Consider the following 13,525-nt stretch of genomic DNA (forward strand, 5'->3'; position numbering starts at 1 on the left):
CCTGGCTGTCTACTCAGAAATAGCTCCTGGCAGGCACGGGGACCATATGGGACATCGGGATTCGAACCAACCACCTTTGGTCCTGAATCGGCTGCTTGCAAGGCAAACGCCGCTGTGCTCTCTCTCCGGGCCCCCCTACTTGTTCTTATAACTGAACCGCCAGCCCAAATTTGAGAATCCTGGCCAAATATTGAAGTACAATGTAGGCGTTCTGGTTAATTTCCAGGAGACATTCGATGGAAAGACACACCTTTAATGAATCCCATCCCAGCCGCTACTCCGCCTACTGCGGCTGCGCAAAGCCCCGTCCAATTAAAAACAGCCCGCTGCCGAAAGAGACAGTGATTGGGCCACGTTGAAAGGGGGCGTGTCTTACAAACAGTTTGACACTCCGTTGCCCCGGAAGTGCTTGGCTTGTTGACGGAAGTGGGGACGAGGCTTGTGATGGCCGCTGAGTCTCTGTCTGAGAAGGTAAGTGCCCCTGGCTCTTGGTCGGGATTTTTTGTGGGGGTGCGGGTCTTTTCGAGGGGTAGGGCTAGAAGTGGAGGTTCAGCTTGAGCTGCCGGGCCGGGATATGCTAGATATTGAGGTGTGGGGACCCGGGAGTCCGCCTCGGCCTTTCCCTGACGCCTTACTCCTTCTTGGCCTTCTCGCGGCAGGCGCGGCTGGACCCGGCGGAGGAGCTGCCGCCTCTCGCGACGGCGGAGGAACTGGCATCCCAGAAGCGGGAGCAGAGGCTGCGCAAATTCCGGGAGCTGCATCTCAAGCGGGTGAGTAGCGCCGGTTGAGGAGAGTAGGGCTGAGGCCTGTACCAGGTGGGCATTGATTGGTTCCAGAATGTCTCAACGGCTTGGCTCCTTCTTTGCATTTGGGAGGCTGATACCTCACAGTCCCTCAGTTGCTTAAGGGCGGACCCCCATTCCCCCTGCCCCCCAGCTCTTGAGCCTCACAGGGTGTAGCCTCCACCCAAACAAGTTAAAAATTACATAAGGTTGGAGATGTAGTACATACAGCGAGTGGTGTCCTATCCGAGTTCAGTTCTGGGCACCGAATATGGGCTCCCCAATCCTTGAAACTTCCTTGGCAGGTTACTGCGATCGACCCACAATTTGTAATATCTTTCATTGAAACGCCCAGATTTCTCAGGGTTTGTTCTCACCTTCAGCACCACAAACGTAACTTTATGAACGTGTTCCTGGTGTCTTAAAATGTATATGTAGGATAGTATTTGAGTCAAATAATCTCACGCTGTACAGAAAAAAAGTTTAATGACATGATTAAAAATTTACTTATACCAAGCACACGATTGGAAATTAGGACATGTGACTTCCTAACTGCTGCCATCCTATGCCCTAAGAGATATTCAGTTCATGCATTTTTGGTTCATACAGCTGATTTTATTTATTTTTAAAGTACATTGAGACATTTTTTATTTGTATACATTTTAATAAAAACGATTGATTTTTGGGTCAAACCCAGCAGCGCTCATTTTATATATATATATGTATTTTTCATTTTATATATATATATATTTTATTTTTGGGTCACACCCGGCAGTGCTCAAGGGTTATTCCTGGCTCCATGCTCAGAAATTGCTCCTGGCAGGCACGGGGGGGACCATATGGGACGCCGGGATTCGAACCGATGACCTTCTGCATGAAAGGCAAACGCCTTACCTCCATGCTATCTCTCCGGCCCCCATTTTATATATTTTTAATTTTGATTTTGGATCCACATCTGGTGTGATCAGGGCTTACTCCTGGAAGGGTTCTGGGATCATATGGGCTGCCAAGGATCTAATCTTTCAGTCCACTTCTTTTTTTTTTTTTTTTTTTTGGTTTTGGTTTTGGGCCACATCCACTGGTGCACAGGGGTTACTCCTGGCTCTGCGCTCAGAAGTCGCTCCTGGCAGACTCGGGGGACCATAATGGGATGCCAGGGATCGAACCTGGATCCATCCAGTTTGGTAGCATGCAAGGCAAACGCCCTACGCCATGGCTCGGGGAACCATATGGATGCCGGGATTCAAACCACCATCCTTCTGCATGCAAGGCAAAGGCCTTACCTCCATGCTATCTCTCCGGCCCCTTAGATCACTTCTAAGGCAAGCACATCTCTTGCTTTAATATCTCTCTGGCCCTAGTGTGAAGATTATTATAGTAATTATTACTTTGGTTTTTTTGAGTCCCACCCAGCGATGCTCAGGGGTTACTCCTGGCTCTGCGCTCAGAAATCACTCCTGGCAGCTTGGGGGACCATATGGGATGCTGAGAATTGAATCTGTTCGGTCCTGGGTTGGCCTTGTGCAAGGCAAACGTCCTACTGCTGTGCCATCACTCTGACCCCAGTGTGAAGATTATTTTAAAACAAACCACTGGGATTTTGAGATTTAAAAAAATATTTTATTTGCATAATGTAAAGTATTAAAATGTTTTAAGAGTTGTGGGGACTTGGAGATTAGAGGAATTAGAATAGGTACCAGGGAGAGAAATAAAAGACATCAAATCCTTAGGGGTCAGAGAGATAGCACTGGGTATACTGCACTAGATTCTATCCTGGCACTACATGACTACATGTGTTACCCTTATTGTCACTAGGTGTGAAGCGCCTTCCTTTGTCCTACCCCCAAAGCTCTCAGCCCCAGATTAATATTTTTCTCCTTAAATTAATCAGAAGTAAAAAGTGTTTTTCATATGCGATTTGATATTTTTAGTGTCATCTGAAACTTGCTTATTATTATCACTTTTGAAAACCTTTTTCTGGGCCAGAGAGATAGCATAGCAGGAGAGATAGCATAGCGGTTTGGTGTTTGCCTTGCATGTGGCTGACCCGAGACAGACCCATGTTCAATTCCTGGCATCCCATATGGTCCCCCGTGCCTGCCAGGAGCGATTTTTGAGTGCAAAACCAGGGGTAACCCTGGAGCGCTGCTGCTGTGGCCTAAAAAACTCTGAATGAATGAATATTCGAATGAATGAATAAGTGAAAACCTTCTGATCCAACACTAAGGATCCTGTGTAAATTGACTACACAGTTAAACAGAAGCAAAGTTCACACCATATAGGTATTTGAAATTGCTAATGAATGCAGTGTGACACCTTTTTATTTGTTGTTGCAAGCCTTATCCAGCTTTTCCCTAACTTAAAAATTTTTTTGATGAGTTTCTCTTGCTTTTCAAATAGTGTTAATTTTAATATGACTTAACCTTCAAAGAAGATTGTCTTTTTTTGTAATTTTTATTAGACTGTGATTTACCAAGTTCATAATATAGTTTCAGGCATTAAATGCTCCAACACTAGTCCCACCACCAGTCTGACATTCCCTTCACCAGTGTTCTCCATTTTCTACCCACCACCATAGCTTGTCTCCATGCAGGCACAAACAAATTTATTTTACATTATTTGTTATAGCACAGAGGCAAATGGAATTAGCAAAACTTGATATACAGGATTAATTTGAAATGATTATTATGTCTCTCCTGGTTTTACTAAAGTCAGTGTCTAAGGAGTTACGAGGCTGTGTGGGTGGTGCTAGTTGAGCCCTTTTATGCTATTATTTAGACTCACTGAGGTTAGTAGAGTACTCTAAAAATTTCTCATCAGATTTTCTGTGATGCTACTAGGTTGACAGTACTATAAAATATCGAAGTGTCCAAGATTTATGGATCTAAGACAAGTTTGGTGACTTGGTAGTTTGACAAGATTAAGTCTCAATGCTGGGTCATTTCAGTCTGAGGGTAAAGGATGTGGTGCTGGGGAGCTGTAGTTCATGCAGAAAAGAGAATTGGTCCCTCCTCCACTTTTTGATAATGCCATAGATATCAGCCTGGACTTGGCTTCCTGGGATTGGTAGTCATTATTTTCTTTTGGAGTTATGGAATAGGATACAGCAGTAAAAACTTAGGATCTGGGGATAGCTCAGTGCAAAGTGCCTGCCAGAGAGGACAGCTTGTTTTTCTTATAGTCTCTTTGGATTTATGTTCATATTTCAGCTGACAAACTTCTTATATATGGTTTTAGAATGAAGCTCGTAAATTAAACCACCAGGAAGTGGTGGAAGAAGATAAAAGACTTAAGTTGCCTGCAAATTGGGAGGCCAAAAAAGCTCGTTTGGAATGGGAACTACAGGAAGAAGAAAAGAAAAAGGTTGGGAATCATTGCTATCTTTACAATTGTCTTAATCAGTCATTCTCTGATACTGAGCCAGTAGGTTATATTGGTTTTAGAGAGTGGCTCTGAAACTATAGCTCTTTAGGTGGGTTATGTAACTTTTGTGTTGCTATTTAATCTCTGCTTTTTTTCTCATTTGTAAAACGGGCTTTCTTAATAACCAAGTTATTTAACTATTTCGTGTGTTAAATGAGTCATTGCATGTGGAGCATTTAAACTTTAAAAAAATGTTTAAGTTACTATGTTTTAGGGGTTGGTTTAAGCCACTCTGTCCTTGGGGACCACGTGGTGTTGGGAATTAAATGGCTCAGCATCATGTAGGTCATGTACTGTTTCTGACACACACGTGAAAGATTATAAGAAGTGTCTGACATTTGATTGACATTGAATATTGTTTAAATTGTATTCTGGGGCTGGAATGATAGTACAGTGGGTAGGGTGCTTGCCTTGCATGCGCCTACCCAGGTTTGATCCCTGTTATCTGAGCCAACCAGGAGTGATCCCTGAGTGGAGAGCTAGGAGTAAGCCCTGAGCATTGCCAAACAAACAAACCCCAACAAAACAATAAAAAGGTTGCATTTAGTAATGCCATTGCATATTCCCAAATTTTCTTCAATTATGACTTTTTTCTTATTTATTTAGATTTTTGTTTGATTTTTGCCCTAGTTTCTGTGGCCATTCAGTGCTGCTATTCAGCGATTCAGTGCTACTGTATTGCTGTTGGAGATTGAATTTGGAACTAAGCCCATGCCAGGCATGTTACAAGTTCTAGTTTCTTTCTGGCCCTCTACCCCCTTTCTTTTCTTTTCTTTTCTTTTTCTTTTCTTTTCTTTTCTTTTCTTTTCTTTTTCTTTTCTTTTCTTTTCTTTTCTTTCTTTTCTTTTCTTTTCTTTTCTTTCTTTTTTCTTTTCTTTTCTTTCTTTCTTTCTTTCTTCTTCTTTCTTTCTTCTTTTCTTTCTTTCTTTCTTTCTTTCTTTCTTTCTTTCTTTCTTTCTTTCTTTCTTTCTCTCTTTCTCTCTCTCTCTCTCTCTCTCTCTTTCTCCTCCCTCCCTCCCTCCCTCCCTCCCTCCCTCCCTCCCTCCCTTCCTTCCTTCCTTCCTTCCTTCCTTCCTTCCTTCCTTCCTTCCTTCCTTCCTTCCTTCCTTCCTTCCTTTTTGGGACCCTATCCAGTGATGCTCAGGGTAGATTTTTGGTCCAGTGCTTAGAGGACCATGCCAGGCCTGGGATATAACCTGGGCGTCCTCCATGCGTAGAATGCATTCTCATTAAGCTATTTCTTTGGCCCCATTTTTAAATTTCTTCTGGGGCCATACCTGGCAACTTGGTAGGAAGGATCTACAGTGCCAGGGCAGAATCCAGGGTGTCACACATATAAGACATATGCTTTACCACTAGAGCCACATATTCATCCCTAAATTTTGTTTGTTTGTTTGTTTTGGGGCCACAACTGGTGATGCTCAGGGGTTACTCCTGGCTATGTACTCAGAAATCGCTCCTGGCTTGGAGGACCTATGGGATGCTGGGGATCAAACCAAGGTCTGTCCTGGATCAGCTGTGTGAAAGGCAAACACCCTACTGCTGTGGTATCACTCCGGCCCCTTTATTCCTAAATTTTAAAAAAATGTACTGGTTGATTTCATTGTTGAATCTTGAATTAAAACAGATAAAATAATTGTATCATAATTGCAGATATCAGCTTTAAGTCTTTCTTTTAGGAATGTGCAGCAAGAGGAGAAGACTATGAGAAAGTAAAATTGCTAGAGATCAGTGCAGAAGATGCAGAAAGGTGGGGAGAGGAAAAAGAAGAGGAAAAACCCTGATCTGGGATTTTCAGGTCAGGTTGATCTTTATTATATTGACCATGGCATATTAGATTAGCATTTCTTTTAGTATATCTGGTTTTAAGAAAGCATGTTTATGTAAATATGCCCCCACACAGTATTTTTCAACCCCAAGTGAGCGGTTGAAGCAGGATCACTGCACAAAATAATGCAAATCAGGCTGAGGGTAAAACATGTATAGGCTAGCAATTTTCTTTTTTTTTTTCTTCCTCTCCCATCCCCTGCCTATACTTGAGTCAGGTGCTTTACTTCTCTCACTCATTAACATCATCATGGTAGTTGTTAATGTAGTAGCCTAGCAATTTTCTACCTCAGTTATGGAGAGTAAGCTTCCTACCAGAACTGTCATATTTTATTGAGTACAGAGACCACCCCCGGGTGGGGGAATATGGACAGAGTAAGGGCAGATAGCTCAGGCTATCCTGAGCCAGTTCTGCCCAAGTTTGCATGTAGACAATCTCTTGTTTTGGAGTAAAACCAAGTTGTAAACAGATAAAAAGAAACCAAGGATGATCTTTGTTTTTGGTAAAATAAGGTTTATGCCCCTTCTAACATTTTTTTGGGGGTGGGTTTCTTCCAAGTGCTGCTCTCGCAACCTGGGGCCTATCCTGATTCTCAGCCAACTGGCCTAGTAGTTCAATGTGAGGGTCTGAAGATGTGCTGCTTGAGGCCTGTGGTGCCTTGATTACCAGGGGTTCCTATCAGTGCTTGGGGGGATTACAGGGTATACCCATACTTGGGACCATATCATGTCAGAGATCAAACTGGAGTTGGCAACATGTAAGGCATAAATATGGCTCCCATGTTTATATAGTCTTAAATTCAATAAAAATATACATGTATCTTACAGGACAGAAGTAAAAAATGACTATGTGCCTCAGCTGAATTCTTAATTTTTGTGGTCATATTAGAGCTTATATTATTATCTGCATAGTAGAAAGTTATACTTAGTATGTTGTGCATATATTACTCATCCGGATTTTGTTTTTTGCTAAATATAGTAATCAAGGAAATGTCATCTGATTCTCTTTCATTTTTAGATTATGCTGCTGCCCAGTTACGCCAGTATCATCGGTTGACCAGACAGATCAAACTGATATGGAAACATATGAAGACTGAGAGAAAAGCAGTAAGTTTTAAAGATTAATGCAAATCCTTTTGTTTGTTTGTTTGTTTGCTTTTGGTCCACACCGGGCATTGTTCAGGAATAACTCCTGGTGGTGCTCCTGGTGATGCTGGGGATTGAACCTGGGTCAGCTGTGTTCAAGGCAAATAACTAACTAACTAACTAACTAACTAACTAACTAACTAACTAACACATTGTACTGTCACTCTGGCCCCAATAAGTCTTTTTTCTTTTCCTTTTTTTTTTGTTTTGTTTTTTGTTTTTTTTTGGGTCACACACACAGCCAGGGTTTACTCCTGGCTCTACGCTCAGAAATCACCCCTGGCAGGCTAGGGGGACCATATGGGATGCCGGGATTTGAACCACTGACCTTCTGCATGCAAGGCAAACACCCTACCTCCATGCTATCTCTCTGGCCCCATAAGTCCTTTTTCATCTTGCACTTGTTAACATGCTTTTTACATGCATACTTACATACACTTAGGTATGGTTTGTTAACAATTTTTAAAGAATGGTCTGGCTTTTGACAATATAATACATTGCTCACTACCCACAGGTAGCTAGACAGCTGGCTTTCTTTCTAGCTGGACTACCTTTTTGTTTGTTTTGGAACCATACCTGGTGAAACTCAGGAGTTACTTCTGGCTCTGCACACAGGACCATAGAATGCTGGTGATCAAACCCACATCAGCTATGTGCAGGGCAAGCACCTTATTGCTGTACTATGGCTCCCACACTCTACTTTCTAAGACGAGTATTGATGGTCTAACAAAACTGTTATAGTTATCTAGGTGTTTTAGGAAGCAGAATGTGTTGAGATAGGTGAACTTTTGTTTTGTATAAAACAAGCAACAACTTAATAGTTTTAGGCGTTATGGCAAAAAGTGAAACCTAAAACTTTGTAGGTTTCATGAGCCAGTCTAGTTTGTCACAGTTCAGCCCTGCTTGAGATGTGAAAACAGCCACAGAGTACACACCAAACAGATACAATACTGTGTCTAACTATAGGCTTACCAAAAAAAGATGGTATAATTTGGGCCGGAGAGATAGCATGGAGGCAGGGCGTTTTGCCTTGCATGCAGAAGTACAGTGGTTTGAATCCCGGCATTCCATGTGGTCCCCTGAGCCTGCCAGGCATGATTTCTGAGCGTAGAGCCAGGAGTAACCCATGAGTACTGCTGGGTGTGACCCCCCCTCCACCAAAAAAAAAAAAAAGATGGTATAATTTTTTTCGAAATCTCTTATTTTTTGCTTTTCTTAACTGAACCTAGAAATTAAAAATTCAGTTTTGTTTTTCTTCCCCCAACCATACCTGATAGTACTCAAGGAACCACATATAGTGTCTGGGATTGAACCAGGGTTGGTAGCCATGCAAAAAAGTGCCCTATCCATTGTGCTATCTATCTATCTATCTATCTTTTTTTTTTTTTTTTTTGTGGTTTTTGGGTCACACCTGGCAGTGCTCAGGGGTTACTCCTGGCTCCAGGCTCAGAAATCACTCCTGGCAGGCACGGGGGACCATATGGGACACCGGGATTCGAACCGATGACCTCCTGCATGAAAGGCAAACGCCTTACCTCCATGCTATCTCTCCGGCCCCTGTGCTATCTATCTTATTCCAAAATTTTAAGTCCTTTAACTTCTGGTTGTTGGCTCTCTTATTTCTAGAATGAAAGTGATTTCTAGGGCCCTTCCAGTATGATCTCAACAGTAAATGTTACTTATGCCTATTTTGGTTAACAATGGGGGTTTCTGTTCAAAATTTGGGAGTGTCATTTTTGTAGCATCTTTAATTCTATTTTGCTGTCTTTGCAGTGGTGAGAGTTTTTTTCCAACATCTAACAGTCTTCTTCATGGAACGCATTGTGCCTTTCCACAGAGGAAGTTGACAGGATGGTTATAGATCTGGAGAAACAGTATGTACTCAGAATAACAGCTTGAAATTTTTTGTTTGTTTTGGGTCTGCACCATTGCAGTGCTAGGACTTATTCTTAGTTCTGGTGCTCAAGGTTCAGGGAACTATACAGGGTATTGGGGATCAAACTATGCCAGCTACATGCCAGACAAGCCACCTTACCTGCTATACCTATTTCTGTAATTTTTAATTGTAAAATTTTAAACTGGTAAAAAATAAACTTAATGTGCTTAGAATGAATTGAAAAGACAGAAAATTACATATATAATTTTTTGGGCCACACTCAGTAGGGCTTATGGCTTACTTCTGGGCTCTGCATTCAGGAAGTATTTCTGGCATATTTGGGGGTGGGGGAATCATATGGGATCCTAGGGATCAAACCTGATTGGCTATGTGCAAGATAAGCTCCTCTCATCCACTGTACTATTTTTTTTCCAGCTCCAGAAAATTATACTTGCTTGTAACTGACCCAGTATTTTTTAGTGGTTTTAGTATTAGCAAGTTTTGTTAAATACTGATTAAACTGAATTGTCATATTTGAAGCTGGGAAAGTTGTATGCTAATTGATTAGAACAGTGTTCTAGTAAGTTATGCCTCCATTATACTGTGGTTATTTATTTTTGGGCCATAACCAGCTGTGCTGAGCGGCTGGCAGTTCCTGGCTCTGTGCTTGGGTGTTAGTATTGACAGTGCTTTAGGGACCATATCCAGGCTTCTGCATGCAAAGCTTATGCTCAAGCCGTTGAGTTTTCTCTCTGGCTTCTTTGTTTGTGATTCTTAATATTGGGGTCAGTATTAGGCAGCATAGAGTGAATTTATATTTTAGAGTTAATAGCACCATAAGGAATTATAATAATTACATATAGTTTATTTCTTTGGTATTAGTTGTGCTTATTAAAATACATAAGCTATATATTTTTTTCTTTATATTCTTTTGGGGCCACATCTATATTACATAGAGGACCATACATTGTAGCCTGGAATTGAACCTAGGTCTCCCACATGCAAAGCATGCCCACTAGCCTTTTGCCACTCCTTTATTTTTTTTGCAACACCCAGCTCTTTACAGGGCTTACTACTGGTTCTTTGTTCACGGATCATTCCTGGTGAACTTGGGGACTGTATGTGGTGGCAGGGGTCAAACTAAGGTTGATTACATGCAAGATAAGCACCTTGCCCCCTGTACTTCTGGCCCCCTTTTTTTTGAGGTGGGGCCATGTCTGCCAGTGCTTAGGGGTTACTTTGACTCTGTGCTCAGAAATCGCTCCTGGTACACTTGGGGGACTATATGGGATGCCAGGAATCAAACCTGGGTCATCCTGGGTTGGCTGTGTGCAAAGCAAATACCCTACCATTGTGCTATTGCTCCGGCCCCTGGCCCTCTTTTATTAAAAAAAAAAGGGGGGCCCGGAGAGATAGCACAGAGGTGTTTGCCTTGCAAGCAGCCGATCCAGGACCAAAGGTGGTTGGTTCGAATCCTGGTGTCCCATATGGTCCCCCGTGCCTGCCAGGAGCTATTTCTGAGCATCGCCGGGTGTGGCCCAAAAATCAAAAAAAAAAAAAAAAAAAAGGATGAACATTGTTATGTAGATTGCATACTTGTTGTAATGTGTGGGGTGCTACCAGTTATGTGGGTGTTGTATAGGGGGTTGAACTCAGGTCCTCATATATGCAAGGCAGGCACTCTACTGGTAAGCTTTATCTCAAGACATTGAAGATGTTTGTATTTATTGAATTTCATGGTAAATATCCAGGGTTGTGCTAAAAATTAGCAGCTTCAACTTGATGAAAAGTGTTTTTTTTTTTCTATTTCTCAGTATGCTGATTTTGTTGCTATTTCTTTGTGTTTTATTGAGCTTAGGAAAAAAGTTAGATTTTATAAATTATTTTATTCTACCCCCCAGAATTGAAAAACGAGACAAATACAGTCGGAGACGTCCTTATAATGACGATGCAGATATCGACTACATTAATGAAAGGAATGCCAAATTCAACAAGAAGGCAGAACGATTCTATGGGAAATACACAGCTGAAATTAAGCAGAATTTGGAAAGAGGAACAGCTGTATAATCTTTTTGGGTACTGTTTTCAGAACCTTGAGAATGGGGTAAAGGTTTCTCCTAGCAAATTGAAGTTATCTTCAAAGTTAATCCCAATAGTAAACCAGACTCAGTCTATGCCTTTCCACTCAGCAGTTAGAAATAAATGTTTTTTTCTTAAACATATATTTCCACTTTTTATGCTTGACTAGATGTATTTCTTAATAGTGTACTTGTTTTGTAAAAACTTTGTATAAGATCTAATTATATTATTTTTCTATGTATTTTAAATGTGTATGCCTTTAATCCTTACAAAATTGATGGCAGCATACATTAATTACAGCCATTGCCACTTCGTTATGAATTTGACAAAATCTTGAGCTAGGTTCACAACTATTTGAAATTGTAGACTGAAGTAAAAAGAAGGTGGGTGTGACTATTGGAGGATTGAAGCAGGCTCTATTAGTGATTGTTTCTAACTAAGTTTGGGAACTAGCAGCGATTCTCTATGATGCTGCCCAAATATAGTTCCTCTTTTAAGAGACAAATATTTTATGGAATAGACTCTCAAATAAACAAGTGTATAGTTGCATTTGTATATACACAAACACACTTGTTTTTATTATGTGAAACTTTAAACATTCAAAAGAAGATGGGATAATACAGTGACTTCTATGTTTTCATTACCTATCTTTTTTTTTTTTTGGGGTCATACCCGGCAGGGCTTAAGGATTACTCCTGGCTCTGGGCTCAGAAATTGCCCCTGGCAGGTACGGGGACCATATGAGATGTTGGGATTCGAACCACTGTCCTTCTGGATGTAAGGCAAATGCCCTGCCTCCATGCTATCTCTCCAGCCCCTCCATTACCTGTCTTTAATCATTTAAATTAATGGCCAGGTATTTTATTTTATTTTTTTCTTGTTTTTGGGCTATACCCAGTAATGCTTAGGGGTTTCTCCTGGATCTGCTCTCAGGAGCTAGTCCTGGTGGGTGTTGGGGGGAACTTTAGGGATGCAGGGAATAAATATTGATTTGGTTGTGTGCAAGCCAAGTTCTACTGTCTCTTCAGTCCCTGTTTGTTTCTTCCTCTTACTGAGGACCCCAGAGTATGGGACAGTTAGGGTCATACCAGCATATGCTTTGCACCAGGGATTATTTGCCCTGAGTACTTTCTATGTTACTAACAGCTGTGCCTAACTGTTGGGCTCTTCTTATCACTCAGTGTATGCAGGCACTGGGTTTGAACTCAGGATTTTAACTTGCCAGGCAAGTTCAGACAAGTGTTTTAATGCATAGAGCCATCTTTAAGGTCCCTAAGGGTCAGTTTTTTATCTTTATAATAATCTGTACTTTTTCTTTTTTTTTGGAGGGGGGGCCCACACCCAAGTGCTCAGGAGTTATTCCTGGCTCTGTACTTGGGAATTACTCCTGGCAGTGATTGGGGGACCATATGGGATGCTGGGGATTGAATTTGGGCCAACTGTTGTGCAATGTAAGAGCTCTACTCACTGTACTCTCTCCAGCTCCATGTATATCTCTACATTTTTTTTCTCCATGTCTTCCACATTATTTTGCAGCAAATAATGTGCAATTTAATCATCTATCTAAAAAGAACTAGAAAAAATAAGGACCACAGTACTATGTGACAGTAGCAATGTTAATAAAATTCTAGAAAAAAATGTTGTAGTCTTCCTACATGTTGATTAAAATGCTAAATACCTGAGACTTCTCCAAATTAAGAGACTAAAGCTCAAGAGATTTCATAGTATTTCAGCTTCAACGTGTAAAAATAATTTAAAATTTAGTGTCATTGGTATCTATAGAGTGTGTTTGAAAGTCCATCTTTATGAAGCTTCTCATCGCTGTTTTGTGTATTCTAAAGTCTCAAGTCTTGTTTTTTGTTTTTTTGTTTTTTAAGTCTTGGGCCACACCTGGCAGAGCTCAAAGGATATTCCCATCTCAGAGTTTGAAGGACTATGCTGTGCTGGTGATTGAACCTGTGCTTCCTGCATGCAAGGCATGCACTTAGCTCATTGAACTCTCTCTGGTCCCAGGGTCTTAATTCTTCATTACATATTTACTGCATAATGGTTCCAAGGGTGGTTGCTTAATATTTATAATGGTTATCAATTGATCACCACTATTGCAAATGACCTTTTGTTTACAGATACTGACAATGAGTGTGCACTTACAGTTCTATACTTTAAGTTTGCAGTGCAGAAATAAGTAATATCCATATGACTGGTTGCATTGCATCTCATTTTATCTTTTGTTTTTTTGTGTTTTGTTTTTTGGGTCATAACCCGGCAGCACTCAGGGGATACTCCTGGCCCTAGGCTCAGAAATCGCCCCTGGCAGGCACAGGACCATATGGGACGCCGGGATTCGAACCACTGTCCTGCATGAAAGGCCCTCATTTTATCTTTCAATTGC

General features: G+C 41.2%; 1 protein-coding gene across 1 annotated transcript; it reads left to right on the plus strand.

The window, feature by feature from the left end:
* The first annotated feature begins 406 nt into the window (after window positions 1-406).
* Window positions 407-11,185, plus strand: SYF2 (SYF2 pre-mRNA splicing factor). The gene is given in 11 exon segments (XM_049775209.1): window positions 407-471; window positions 660-770; window positions 4,020-4,145; window positions 5,885-5,959; window positions 5,961-6,003; window positions 7,051-7,101; window positions 7,104-7,118; window positions 7,121-7,139; window positions 8,952-9,006; window positions 9,009-9,052; window positions 10,956-11,185. Coding segments are annotated over 11 exon segments (732 nt in total). The 5' UTR covers window positions 407-444; the 3' UTR covers window positions 11,122-11,185.
* Window positions 11,186-13,525: the final 2,340 nt, after the last annotated feature.

The sequence above is a fragment of the Suncus etruscus genome, chromosome 6, assembly GCF_024139225.1.
Source record: "Suncus etruscus isolate mSunEtr1 chromosome 6, mSunEtr1.pri.cur, whole genome shotgun sequence".
NCBI classification, from domain to species: domain Eukaryota; kingdom Metazoa; phylum Chordata; class Mammalia; order Eulipotyphla; family Soricidae; genus Suncus; species Suncus etruscus.